General features: G+C 45.0%; 1 protein-coding gene across 1 annotated transcript in view; it reads right to left on the minus strand.

The window, feature by feature from the left end:
- KCNH7 (potassium voltage-gated channel subfamily H member 7) overlaps positions 1 to 14,075 on the minus strand; it is a 413,623-nt gene that overhangs the window by 69,502 nt on the left and 330,046 nt on the right. The window contains exon 7 of the mRNA XM_054971836.1: positions 7,377 to 7,802. Within this exon, the coding sequence (XP_054827811.1) occupies positions 7,377 to 7,802 (426 nt within the window). The remainder of the gene's footprint in view (positions 1 to 7,376; positions 7,803 to 14,075) is intronic.

Raw genomic sequence — 14,075 nt, forward strand, 5'->3', positions numbered from 1 at the left:
TTTTCTATCAGCACAGTGAACTTCTCCATCTTCCTCTATTCCTGCAGCAGCCCCAAATGCCCCTGAAATGCTGCTCATGTGGAAGGACCCCCCCCCCCGAATAGTAGGGGGAGAGTTGGAAGTCTGCTACGGGAGAGGGAAAATCTGCAAAAACTCTCTATGCATGGAAATGATTGGAAAGATCCAACCCAAAGACAAGGACATAGACAGCCAATCTGCAGTTTCAGTGATGTAATTAGAAGTGATAGCATTCCTGGATAGGAGCAGGAAGAATACTCCTGCATATCTAACTGGCTCTAGTGCAGAGTCAGGCCTATAATCCTGTGAGGGGGGAGAGAGAGATATGTGAATATCTCTGTGTGGGGCAAAATCCCATCACTCACCTGGTGCAGGATATACCACCTTTCCACACATATACATGTGCGTAGCAGAGTACACAGTGAAGTCCAGTGAGAAGAAATATAATATACGATAAGTTTGTTTACTTAAAGAAGAACTTCATTTAAAAACTATTTACAATAATATAAACAACAAACTGAGAGAAACATTCATGTCTTGTACAGGAGAGAGAGACAGTTTCTGCAACAGACATTTTACAACTGACACAGAACAGAATCTTCCCTCACAGCAGGGAGGGGCTAGTTCAGCAGCTACAGATAAACAAACTATACAAAGTATCAAGACTTTCACTATGCAAGCACTCTGTACATTCAAATTAGGCCACAGTGTTTTATTCCTGCAATTAGCAGTGATAGCATTCCTGAATAGGAACAGGAAGAATACTCCTGCATATCTAACTGGCTCTAGTGCAGAACCAGGCCTATAATCCTGCCTGCCCTCCCTTGCCCCATAATAGTGGTTTTTAAACATTTTGAAGTGAGACTCATTTCTCTCCTGACTAAAACTTCCCATTTTATGACCCACTGCTGTACTGGAAAGCCAACAGCATGTGAGTCAGGGTAGGCTGGCCATTAAGGCCACAGGGAAATGTCTTGGTTTGCTGATGGCCTGGGGGACATATCTGCTGGGGCCACCCAAGCATGGCAAGATTGGTCTCATGCAAGATGGCACTGCAGGAGGGAGCCACCACTGTGAGCTGAGTAAGTTACCACTAGGATTGCCAGATCCCCCCACTGTCTGGGTGGGATGGGCGGCTTGTCACCTACTTGCTATTTCCTGGTCGTGCACAGTGACATCATCACGCAGGCTGTGGGCCACCCTGGGAGTGCTCCCACGCTCCGCAGAGGCCCAAATTGGGCCAATTTGGCCCACATTGGGCCGCTGCGGTGCACAGGAGTGTGATGTGTGGCCCAGGAGCGCACCCCAGGAGGCACATCCCCCCTGGTAAGGTAAGTGGGGTGGGAGCGGGAGCGGGGGATCCCCTAGTTACCACTTTTGTGAGTTGGCAGCCCCTCACCCATTTGTGAGGTGGGCAGGATCTGTCCCCCTGAACTAGTAGCCACCAGACATGTAAGGAGGGCATGCACTTGCTCTTCATCCCTTCCTTCTCTCTGTTGGGGGGCAGGGCCCTTTTCCAGGGCCATTTTTGCCTCCCAGCCTGTCCTGATGTGAACGGATTTCTTAACATTGCATTGGGTTTGTTTGAACTTTTGGGAGAGTTGTCATGTATACTCTCTACTGTTTAGGGCCTCTTGTTTTCTCCCTGCTTCTTGTCCTTCCTTTCTGCCTGTTGTCATATCCTGAATATCTCTCTGCTGTTTACATTTAGTGAATGCTTTTTGCACATCCTGTTGTTGCAGTAAACATTATAAACTGCAACTTGGCATTTGTGGGAATGGATTATTTCCCAACTCTGCTCATGTGCTGCGGGTAATGCAGGTCTGGAAAGCAAAGGCTGCATGTTATGGTCATCACCGGCTAGTGGCTAGGAACAAGATGAGTCCTTGCTAAGGAAGGTTAAGGAAAGGAGGTAGAAGGAATACAAGTGTTTTGCCCTCTGCGATGGATATATGCCACTCTGCCGACCTTCGCCTCTGCTTTTGGATTCTGATAGCATTTGCCTTGTGAAGAGCACAGTGACTTCTGAGATATTTTATTGTAATTCCCTGCTGACTGTTTTGACTATGAATCACCCATTGTGAGTCAAGGCTAGATGTGTTTGGTTGTTACCAAATGCCATATAAGAACTGGAATGAGGGTCTTGGAGACTGTAAATAAAACAACACAGGATTTAGAAATGACAGCTTGTGAGAGGAGAGACCATTGAACTGTACATCCTTGGATTCATGCTCTTGTCAAGATTTTGTTTTAAAATCTTTCTTGAACCCATTCCTTTTCAAGTCAGAACAGAAGTTCAGTCAGGGATGGGTCCCCTTTTGGCAGTGGTGTTTCAGCAAGAATAAGTCAGATAAACAAGGGGCCTTAGGCCTGGAACACAAGCTTCCACAGAAGGATAATACCTGACACCTTCTTTCCTCCATTCCTCACTCCTGGGAAGGTGGGGTCCTCGGCCCACCTCAAGAGCCTGATAACCCACCTGCGTGTGAGAGAGATTTAGCCCTCAGTCTTAAACTGGAGCACCATCTGTGTTGGGAGGTGGATGGGTGCAGGATGACTCTGGGCAATAGTGTCCAGCATTGGCTCTCTGCCAGGTGGCTCATGGACAGCTTTCTGCAGCCCCCCCACCCCCCGCAAGCCAGATGCATGGCTGGGGGAAAGTGGGATTAGCAGTTCATGTTTAAAAGGAAGGCGCTGTAGGTGGACTGAGTATTTGGAGACCTCTGCCAGCCTTCCATTCCATGTTTTCATATTTTACTTATGCTGTAGCCATCCTTGCTACGTCTGCAGGAGGTCGCTAGAGAAGGGATTTTACCCATGGTTCTGATTGGCTAATAGGCCCTGGGGTTTTTGCCTCCCCCAAAGCAAAGAGTCTATGCTCGGTATGTTTGATTGTACTGTTAAAAGATCAGAACTGTTACAACAGGATGCTGGTGTTTAGGCGCCGGCTGGGGGATAAAGTACCGGGTGTGCAGGGGTGGGCTCCCTGCATGACTCAAAAAGGTGGTATCATTATGGGGCTCTGGCGGCTAAGTGCATGTCAGCCTTGTCCTTCTCCTCGGTTACCCCAACAGGCTTGTTGGTGGGTGGGGGGTGCTGTCAGCAGTTATCAGCTGCCCCCACTGTTCCCAGCCTATGCTGCATCAAGACCTGAGGAACCTGTAATCAATAAAGCCATGGCCTGATTCTCCCCAGTCCAGTGGGACTATATCATTCCCCTTCCCTTGGTGGGCTTGTTCCCACTCCACCCACCACTGTGACCTACTTTTGAGTCACAGCTCACCATCTGAAAATCACACAAAGGAGCGTTGGGTGGTAGTGGACTCTTGAGTAGCACTGACAGATGATTGGTTTCTAGCACTCCAGCCCAGTTGATTGACCAGCGCTGGATTACACCAACAGAATAATGGCAATGGAGAGTTCAAAACTCATTGAATCTAATTGGGCAGGGGCTGCGGCTCAGCGGAAGAGCCTTTGCTTTGCATGCAGAAGGTCTCAGGTCCAACCCTTGGCATCTCCAATGAAAAAGACCAGGCAGTAGGTGATGTGAAAGACCTCTGCCTGAAGTCCTGGAGAGCTGCTGCCAGTCTGACAGACAATACTGGCCTTGATGGACCAATGGTCTGACTCAATATAAGGCAGCTTCCTGTGTGCTTTTGGGCGCAGAGGCGTATGTATGTTTGTTTAGTTATATACAATGCATTTCTTGCTGTTGTATATGCAGCTTTCTTCCTCTCTCTTCCTCAGTTCTCTGATGTAGGAATTGTGTAGTTAGCTTACCCTCGTCTCACAATACAGAAAAAAAAAACCCAACTTCTTGTCATGGGTTCAAGACTGGTTCTGAACTTTCTCTTGAGATTTACCACTTCCAGGGGAATGACTGAAATCTAAGTTTCTCCCGAATGTGTCAAGCGAGTTTACCACTTTGGAAAAGGAAAGTGAGAATTAGGCCTAAGAGGCAATTTCTCAGATATGTAGAACAAGTCCTGCCACACGCCTGACATCTTGTAGGCTATTTATGGTAGTTCTATTCTGCTTTTCCACCCCTCCCAAGACCTGACCTAATTTCTCCACAGAATAAGGTGTAAATGGAGAGAGAAAATGAAAGTAGAAAGACAAGAATCTTCTTGAGCAAACATTTGTTCCTCTCCTTTTTATAACTTTAGCTTGGCTTCCTCCTCAGATTTGAATTCAGTTCCAAAACAACACTAGCAGATACTGCTCCATGAAAAAAAATGGGATTTTGTCTAATGAATCTGCATTCTACTGGTCCGCATGAAGAGCTTGCCATGCAGAGAAGCTACTGTGCCTGAATCTTGCTCTTCTGCTACAGACCAACACAACTACCCACCTGAAACTATTGTATAAATCAGATATTGTTGTCTTTGTCTACTATTGATTGTTGTAAAGTATTTAGTTGTATTTCAGTAAATGTGCAAATTCACAGGTTTTAAAGGCAGCTTTAATAGTTGTGTGTAGATTGAGGCTGGTTTGCCATGTCCAGCTTTTCACACCATTGTGACATGAAATGTCTGCTGTGCTTAATCGACACGTGTAGTACCTCCAAGGATCCCAACTTAGCTTTTTGAGCCCAGTCCATTACATGGCGTTCCAGGCATCAAACACGAGAAGAGATGCAGAAACAAGACCAGTATAGAAACACTCCCATGGTATCTTCGGCTGCTATGCCACTATGCATCTGGTGGTGGTCGGCTTTTGTGGTATACCATGTTTGGTAGGAGCATTAGGTGGAGCCCTATCCTTTCCTGAGGACTTGGGGGCGATGGGAAGCAGTCATTGGGGGCTACCGTTTCATGTAAATTGTGGAGTGTTTAAAGTTAACTTGCGTCATCTCATTTTCTTTTTAGAATATTACTCCATTATATGGAATGGGGCAAGCACTGGAGAAACATGAGATTTCATGTGGGCCTGCTCCCTCCCTGCAACATCCCTGTTTTTATTCCCTTTGCACTGGCTGTGGTCTGCTGTAATAATGGGCTGGATCCAGTGCAGTGTTTCCACAAACATAAGGCTTTCTGCCTACAGAGCTTGGATTTCTCTGGGAGCAGCAATTCAGGGGGCTTTTCAGGCTGGACTGGAAGAGCGGAGTTGAAAAAGCTGCAGTTCCACCACTGGCAGCCCCTTCTGGTACACGGGGGGGGGGGGGTGTCACTATGTTGGCATAACATTTTGCTAAGGTGATGGGGGGGGGCTAAAGAGATCCCACATAAAGATAGGATTGTACACAAACTTAATTTCTTAAGCATCCATGAAACCCAAACGACGGCCACAATCCGATCAAAGTGAAGCATTTCAAAACTCAATGGGCTGTATCCCATAAACTGCAAATGGAACTCCCCTGCCTCTCCCTTCAGTCTACTGCAATCCTCCAGCTGTTTCTAGGGAACAGGGCTTGGCATGATGTGGATGGAAGGAGGGGGAAATCAGCCAACAATGTCTCTCCATTTCCACCAAAGTGCCCTTTTATCGATGAAAAACAAGCCTGGGATACAACAGTATGATTTATATGGGAAAGTTAAGACAGTTCTTAAAATCTACCTCAAAAGGAAAATTTCTTATGTGCCAACTTAAATGTTATGAAAAAGTACATCACAGTTTCATCTTCTAGTAACGCAGAAAACAAATCTTCGGAAATAGAACAGGGTCATGAGCGTTCTCACAAAATACACTGTGTTGTTTAAACAGCAAATCATACATCACTGTTGCTTTTCTACAAAGACTCTCTATTACATGTAGCAATGGATCATAATACAAAAGCTATAGGTGTAAATTCTCAACTGACACACAATGCTGAGACACTCTGAATTCAGTGGAGTTACTGTTCCTTGAGTCAGCTGCTCTTACACTAGCACAGCTCTGGAATTTCTGGATCTGTACAACTGCCATAAGAACCCGTTTTCCATTTAATCACATTGCTGGTTCTGTCCCCTGTACATTCATAGCAAAACTCAGGAGGAATTGTGATGGGTAGGGTCAAGGAGGAATTCTGCCTAGCCAAGCCTCCAGTGAGACTTTATATAGGTTAAGGTTCTGAAGTGAGTTTAAAAAACAACTATGGATAAGGAGCATATAAAGCCGCCCTACAAAGGATTCAGACGGGGCTATGGGTCCCCTCATGACTTCTTGAAGCAACTTTCTAAGGCTTCAGACAGGTGTGTTGTCTAGAGATACCAGGAACTTTATTACTGAGATAAGGGGGTTCCCCAGAAGTCTCTTAACTGGGACTTGTCAGCAATAGCTTTAGCTACAGAAGTTATGAGGATGACTGCAAAGGACTTTGCAATCAGTTGTACGTGCCCAAGAGAACTTGGCGTTTGCTTTCCCCAAATGATAACACCTACCTTCATGCTTCAGAGTAAACCACTTCTGACATGCCATTATTAACAGCTTTTCAAAGAAAGACATCCAAAAATCCTAGTAGTGGGCATGTCTAAAATAACCCTTTGGCACAGGGTATAGCTATTTTTTTCCAGGAAAAATCTCCACTGAAGACAGTGGGAGCTACCTCTGAATAAACACACACAGGATAGGTCTAGGGTTGCCAACATCCAGGTGCGGCCAGGAGTTCTTCTGGAAAAATAACTGCTCTAGACTACAGAGATCAGTTCTTCTGGAGAAAATGGCTGCTTTGGAGAGTGGACTGTATGGCATGAGAGTCCCAGGCTCTCCCTCGGGCTCTACCCTCAAAATCTCCATTAATTTCCCATTCTAGAGCTGGCAACCTAGATCAACCTATGAGGTGCTGAGTCGCCATATCTTGATGGCCAATATTCACACACCAATCAAATTATAATGGAAAGTAATGGACAATTAATTTTGGCAAGTAATGGCAAAATAGCTACCCACTGTGTTTGTCAATGTTTCTATTACTTTCTGAAACAATACTTTCTGTTGTGTACCTCCACAGTCCTTCACAATAAAGGGTTGTCGGCAAAACCGCAAAGCATCAGAAAAAAACCTTTCTCCCATACAGGCTTCTTTATGGAGTACAACATTTCCACCAATATGGCAGTAATGGCGATAATTACCTTCTGGAAAATACCATTCATTGTTCTTCCAGTGCATCTGACAAAGAGAACTGTGATTCTCGAAAGCTTATGCTACAGTAAAGCTGGTTAGTCTTAAAGGTGCTACTAGACTCTTTTCTATCTTCCAGTGAAAGATTTCATCCCCCCAAATTATAACTGCTTGCTTGTTTGGAAGTCCCAAATGATAAGGGCTTCCTATGGAGAATAGGAGTACCTTTAAAAAGCCCACTGCCAGGAAGCATACCACACAATCACAGCAATGTCAGTTAAAAGGCAGACAAAAAAAATGACTTGCTATTTTTAGCTTACCTCATCAGAACCGGATCCAAAAATCAGCAGGTCAAAAGGGATTGCAGCAACCATGTCAATTAGGAACCAGCCTTTGAAGTAGTGGATTGCTATTTTGGCTGGGTCACTTACCACTTCTTCATTCTGGTTGACGTACGTCGTCCGAAAGTTTATTAGAATGTCAATGATAAACATGATATCCACGATCAAGTCTACCATGTTCAGTGGGTTGCAGGAATAGCCGCACTCCCGCCTCTTCTGCTCCTCATTGTCGTTGAGAAGGAAGGCTGCAGAGTAAGGGGTGAAGATGGCTGTGTAGATGACCAGTAGCAAAATGAGCCAGTCCCAGACTGCTTTGAAAGGGCTATAGTGCAATATAGTAAACTTGTTGATGCGAGGTGTTTGGAGTTTATATTCCGGCAAAACATCAGCTCCTAAGGATAGGACCTAGGGAAATGGAGAAAAGGACAAAAAAAAAATACACAACGTAAGAGAGAAAAATGTCTAGCAGCCTAATCCTAATTCTAAATCCATTGAAGTCCGCTGAAGTCCATTCCAAGTCCATTGCAGTCACTAGGCTTTAAAAAGTATAACTTTGCTGTGGACTGGGCTGTAAATAACATTTAGAGGGGGAAAGATAATGTCTACACCTAGTTTAAAATTTTCCATTTAGGAAGTTAAAGACATATTCATTGATATGTGAGTCCAGTTCATTTAAGTTCTTGTGGTTTTGCTGGATGTTTTTTCTTGCATGCGAATTTAAAAAGCAGATCCCTATGCTGCAACCTCTCATCTGCTCCTTATTCACACTGTGAAAATGTGAACACCCCAGGGGTTAATGGCCACTCTTTCCCTTTGAAAAACACATTAGAGAATGATTAAGCAATACCTAGATTATAAATTGCTTCCAAGCAGCCATTAAACAACATGGGCGAGAATGGAGAGTGTGTCGATCTATTATGTATTCCTTTGCACTTAACTAATGGGAACTGGCTGCATTTTTATGCATTAGAAGCACTGGTGTGGCAAGCCAAATTACCATCATGCCAGGCTATCCGGAGCATTTTTCTTTCTCACTTGCCACAGTATTTGAAAACTTAGGCCCCTCCTTCTGCCCCAGAAGACATCACACTAGATCTAAAATCCCTACTCCTTTAGCCCATTCCAGACTGGGGTGGGGGAAGAAGGACTGTGGTAGCAGGTCCTGGCCTGACCTACGTGTGCTTTGTGTGAACAGAGCTGTAGTTGTACATACACTACAAACTGTTTGCACGCAGACTCTGTACACATGGCTGTGTAACCTATACAAAACAGGCTCCTCATTTACTCAATCAATGCATGTACACTTCACTGATTTGTTGTCTGCTGAATAATTTTAGGTTTGGGGTCCACTGTTCTGATCTCATGGTCCTCTACCGTTACATATATTCAACCACCACCACCACGTTTGCTGGGTGAAAAGGATTTCACCAGCAACTGATATACAAGTCCCAATTCTTTCACCAACAATAAAGCTTCAAACTAAACACAGTTTATCCAGACATTTTGCCTCTTGATGTCCATCGGCACTTGGTTAGTTTATGCTATCACAGCTAACCTTATTGAGCCCTCTTCCTGTTTATGTTTTTTATTGTTGTGTATATATGTAGTTTATAAGAAGGCTTTTAATGTATTTTTAACTGTTTTTGCCTTAAGGCCTCCAATTAGGTGAAATGACAAGGCAAAACATTAAAAACAAACAAAAAAGCCCAAACAAGATTACTTGGTGGGCATGGAAAGTTAACCAAATGAATCAGATTATCTCCTGTGAACACTTTTGCAAAAAGCAGGTATGGAATTAGCAGGTTCAGGTACTTACTGGAAGTTCTTACCAGAAGTGACAAAGAGTAACTCTAGGAATTGCTTGAAACCCTATGGTAAAATCAGAGAGTTTCTAGTGATTCCTAGAGCTATCCTGGAAATAACAAAGGGTAGCTCTAGGAACCATTGGACTGTCTATGGCAAAACCACAGAGTTTTAAGTGTTTGCTAGAGCTACCCTTTGTTACTTCCAGTAAGAACTTCTGGTAAATACAAGAGGCTGCATTAAAAAAAAAATATTTTCCTGCCACTGTTGTGAGTCACAGTGGGCAACAGGACCTGGGGTAGGGGATACCCTGACCCCACTGGGGACTTGGCAGCCTTATACGGGATGAGGAACGTTTCATGGCATTTGAGGCATCAAAGATGAGCACTGTAAAGGGCTTCTACTGTCCAAAGGCAAACCTTCCACATTAGCTATTCAGCTCTTTACAAGATTGGTTCAGAGCACTTTATGACTGAACATGTGACAACTAAGTTTGTCTAAATTTCTGAAGCATTATTCATACCACATTTCTTTGGTTTGCAGGTACCTTTCTATGCCTTGCAAGCAACAACAGAGTTGCATTCAATAACACATTGCAGAGAACGATAAATGAGAGCAGAGTCACACAACAGCCACTTCTGGCATGGCAACTTCTGCATGCAGCTGCCAGTGTTGTGAGCAGATACGGCGGTGTGACTGTCTGTCAGCACCGTTCAGCTTTCGGCATCTCACTGCAAATGGAAACTGTCAGCCCTTTGCTGTGACATTGAGACTGCTGCTATTCACAATATTCCATGCTACTAATTAGCAGCCACACAACCATTTCCCTTCCCGGTCCTGCCAGCCGCCTGTGTTGGAGATGATTCCTAAGATGTGATTTATTTTTCTTTTGGTATTATTATTTCACTCTATACAATGATGAGCAGTGTTTGTGGGTCTAACTTGAATTAATGGGTTTGTCCTCATGACATCAGCATGTATTGAGGACAGCAGGTTACTTCATTGCTGTCTCTCAGAATCAAAGGCAGGTAGGAATGGGGAAGGAACGCAACATCCTCCTGTCTGCAGTGTACAGTAACTGAGGAGAATATGTTATAGCCACTCTACTCTTGATCTGGATGGGCTTGAAAGAACACATCACATCCCTGTAGAAGAAACACACCATATGCCAGTAACAAAGCTACACAGTACAAGTTTCCTGCCTTCTAGGGTACGACAATCAAGAATGAGAAAGTTGACTTAATTTGGGAAGAGGCTGCAGCTCAGTGGTAGAGTATCTGCTTGGCATTCATGTGCTCCCAGGCAGAAAGTCTGAGACAGTGAGCAGCTGGGCCAAGGTTACACAGTAAGCTTCAAGGCTGAGTGGGGATTTGAACCTGGGTCTTATAGGTCCTAGCCTCATGCTCCAACCACTACCCCACACTGTCAAGTATGCTTGACTTTATAGATGCAAAGCAAGCATTCAAGCAGTAAAGACTTTAGCAACTGGTCTGTCATGTCCATCCTAAAAACAACTAGGAACTGAGCTAGTTGTCATTGTGCTTGCATGGTTCAACTGGAACAGCTCTGAAGAGGACAAAAAAAAATGAAAATTCAGGACTGTAGCTTATTACTTGTAGAGTTTTATTATTGTTACAATGTGTTTTATGACCGAATGTTTCATACCAGATTTAGGGCCATTTTTCAAAACTTTTGTGATTCTGATTTCAGGCAGGAGCTAAATACTGTTTTCATCTATCTATATATATATATATATAAAGACAAGTGTCCTGACTGACTCATCAACGCCCAGCCCAAACCCCTGGACCTAGAAACATGGAATTTGGGGAGAACATTCCTTTCATGATGTAAACACCCACCCAGCTTGGCCACTCTTCCTTGATTGGGCCCGCCTTTCAAGGACATTTGCATATGTGGGCTGATTGTGGCTCACAACATTCCACACCTCACTCCCCCCCCCCGAGACAGTTGGAACACAGAGGTCATTTGTGTATGTGGCCTGATTGGTCCTCACTAGACATGGGCACGATCCAAAAATAAATCCCGATAAAGCCAATCATGGATCCGGGCTGCTGCCGAACGCAGGTTCCCGATTCTAACCGATCACGTCTTGTTTCCGGTCCAAAATCGGAAATCGGGGAGGCCAGCACCCAGAGCAACCGTAGTCAGGCTGTTGCACACGCGCACGCACGCGTGCTCCTGAGTCGCCCCTGCCCACGCAGCAAGCCATTCGTCCCGGTGCGCTGCGGAGCTGGCAGCAGCGCGAGTGGCTTGGAGGCTGCCCACGCCGTTCACCTGCCCCGCAAGACAAGGGGCGGCCGGCTTGTCTGCGCGCCCCTTGTCCTGGGGGAAAGGCGAACGGTGCAGGCGGCCTCCCAGCCTCCCGCGCTGCCTGTTGCCTTTCCCCAGGACATGGGGCAGCTGGCTTGTCCACGCGCCTCTTGTCCTGGAGAAACACGAATGGCGCAGGTGGCCTATCAGCCTCCCGCACTGCCTTTTGCCTTTCCTTTGTGCCCACCCCCTTCCCCCTCCCTCCCCTGGGTTGCTGCTCCGTGTTTGAAAGGAAGCCTGCTAATCAAGGAAAGCTGGGCTTCAATTCGTGTTTCGAGGGCGACAGAAGGAAGGTAAACACAGCTCATTTCCCTGACTCCGTTGCCCTGGGAATTAATTACTAGCGCCAGAAAGTCTGCAATTGCGAACTGAAACTGACCCATCCGATCAAGTGCAGAACTAGCAAACTCGGTTGCCATGGGCAGAACCAATCAGCTGAGTCACGATGGTGAAAATGCCAAAATCGGGGCATTTTTAAAATCGTAATTCAGATCGTGCCTATCTCTAGTCCACCCCCCCATTCTAAACAGTATGCAGTTGCTACTGGGGGTCACTGAATGTGTCCTGAATGCACCTCCTAGTCTTTCCCTAAAAGTTACAGTTGCCAATCTTCCTGAGGCTTGGCAAGTAGTTAAATACCATAGCAAAGCACAGGTATCAAACTACTATTTTATAAAAACAATTCTTAAAGATATATGAAAGTTATACAACTAGAAGATTAGTAAAAAGGAGTGTCAGTACAAAGTTAATAAAATTATTTTTGAGTGTGTGTGTGTGGCGGTACTCACTGGTACGGAGTACTGATACTTGGGGGGAGGGGCTCTCCCAAGTTGTGAGGGAAGAATTGGTGGAAATCAATGCAACCTTATATATGAGTACCAGCACTTTAAAAAACAAACTCCACACTGGTATCACTTAAGCTATAAACAAGCATAAGAATGTCCTATAAGATATAGCATACAACAAGATATTAAATTAAATTGGACTTCCGGTTTGGGATTCATGGAGGTCTAACGCAGCTCCATTCGCAGAGCTGACCGGACTGCCGTTTTAACCGGCCGGAGGGGTGAAAATAGCCCGCGGCCGACTGCTCTCAGGCGGGGAGCAGGCAAAGAACGCTCAAGACCCTAGGGTGAGCTAGATCTCGGACGAGGGGGGGCTCTACCCAACGAGTCTCCCCCCGATCCTTGAGGTCCCACCTTGCGACGGGTTGGCTATAATCTCTGCGGCAGTTTTGGGGCCAATTCGGCTGGCATAAGACCTACATACCCAAGCTTCGATTGGGAAAGGAAGCTGAGAGGAGAATTTAAGATCGAAACAGCGATTACAACCCGAGAAAAGTGAAGAGAAGGTAAAGATCGCTATCTTTTGAAACGGGACAGATTGACAAAAACAGAGAGGAAAGAAAGTAGATTTTTAAACTGCAACAGACTAGTGAAAAGGAGGTGAAGACTCGGCAGGAGTTGTATTTTAAAAGAGACTAAGTTTAAAGAAGTTATTACAGAAATCGGACTATTGTTTTGAATACCTGTGGTTTTGGAGCTGTGGGAAAAAGACACCATCGCGAGACCTGCTGTGGGAAGACGGGAGACAGGAAGTGCGTAACAACAATAGAGTGGCTGGAGAGAAGCGGCCCTTGCCGAAGGACAGGAAGTAGGGAATCGCCATTTTTGAAAGGGGAAGGGTCGCGGCTTCAGCGGAAGAGGAAGTAGGCCATTTTGGATTACAACAACATAGAGAAACCATAGAGAAAAGACGCCCGACATTTTGGACACTTTAAAATTTAATTTTGGCAAAGATTGGGACATTTGAAAAAAGAAAAACGTTTAATTATACGCCACGGAGTTAAGGAAGAGAGCAGATTCGTGGGAGCGAGCTAAAGCAAGCCCCACGATGTCGAAAAAAGAGTGGCAATCGGCAATAGAAAATCTGGATAAAAATCTGGACAAAAAACTTGTAGACATGATTAAAGAACTTAAGGACATGAAATTGGAGCTTATTAAAGAGGTTAAAGAGGTTACACAGACAGTAAAGTCGGAGCTGTCAGAAGTGAAAAAAGGTATGGAAACGATTAGTAGTGAATTACAAGGAACGCAGCAGAGAGTTAAAACAGTAGAAGACGCGATGGAGAATTTAATAGACACGCAACAAACAGAGATGAGATTGGTGAAGGGGAGGATGTCAGTTGCAGAAACTAAACACATGGAGAAGCAGCTTCGTTTTCGTGGTCTGCCAGAAGTGGAAGGGAAGTCAGCGCAAGAACAGATGACTGAGGTGTTGGCTGAATACCTGGGGAAGGAGGAGGAGGAAGTTGTGGCTATCCTAGATGTGGCGTACCGTGTGAACTCGAGAATTGCAGCCCAGAGGAAATTACCAAGGGATGTGATTGTGCAGTTTACAACTAGAAACATGAAAGAGAGGATTGTGACAAAACAGTTTCAAGATCCATTGGAGATTGATGGCAAGACGATCATTATAATGAAGGAACTGCCCAGATCAGTGTTATTGGACCGGAAAAAATATAAAGTGCTAATTCAGACTTTG

This window comes from Eublepharis macularius, chromosome 2 (assembly GCF_028583425.1).
Source record: "Eublepharis macularius isolate TG4126 chromosome 2, MPM_Emac_v1.0, whole genome shotgun sequence".
Taxonomy (NCBI): domain Eukaryota; kingdom Metazoa; phylum Chordata; class Lepidosauria; order Squamata; family Eublepharidae; genus Eublepharis; species Eublepharis macularius.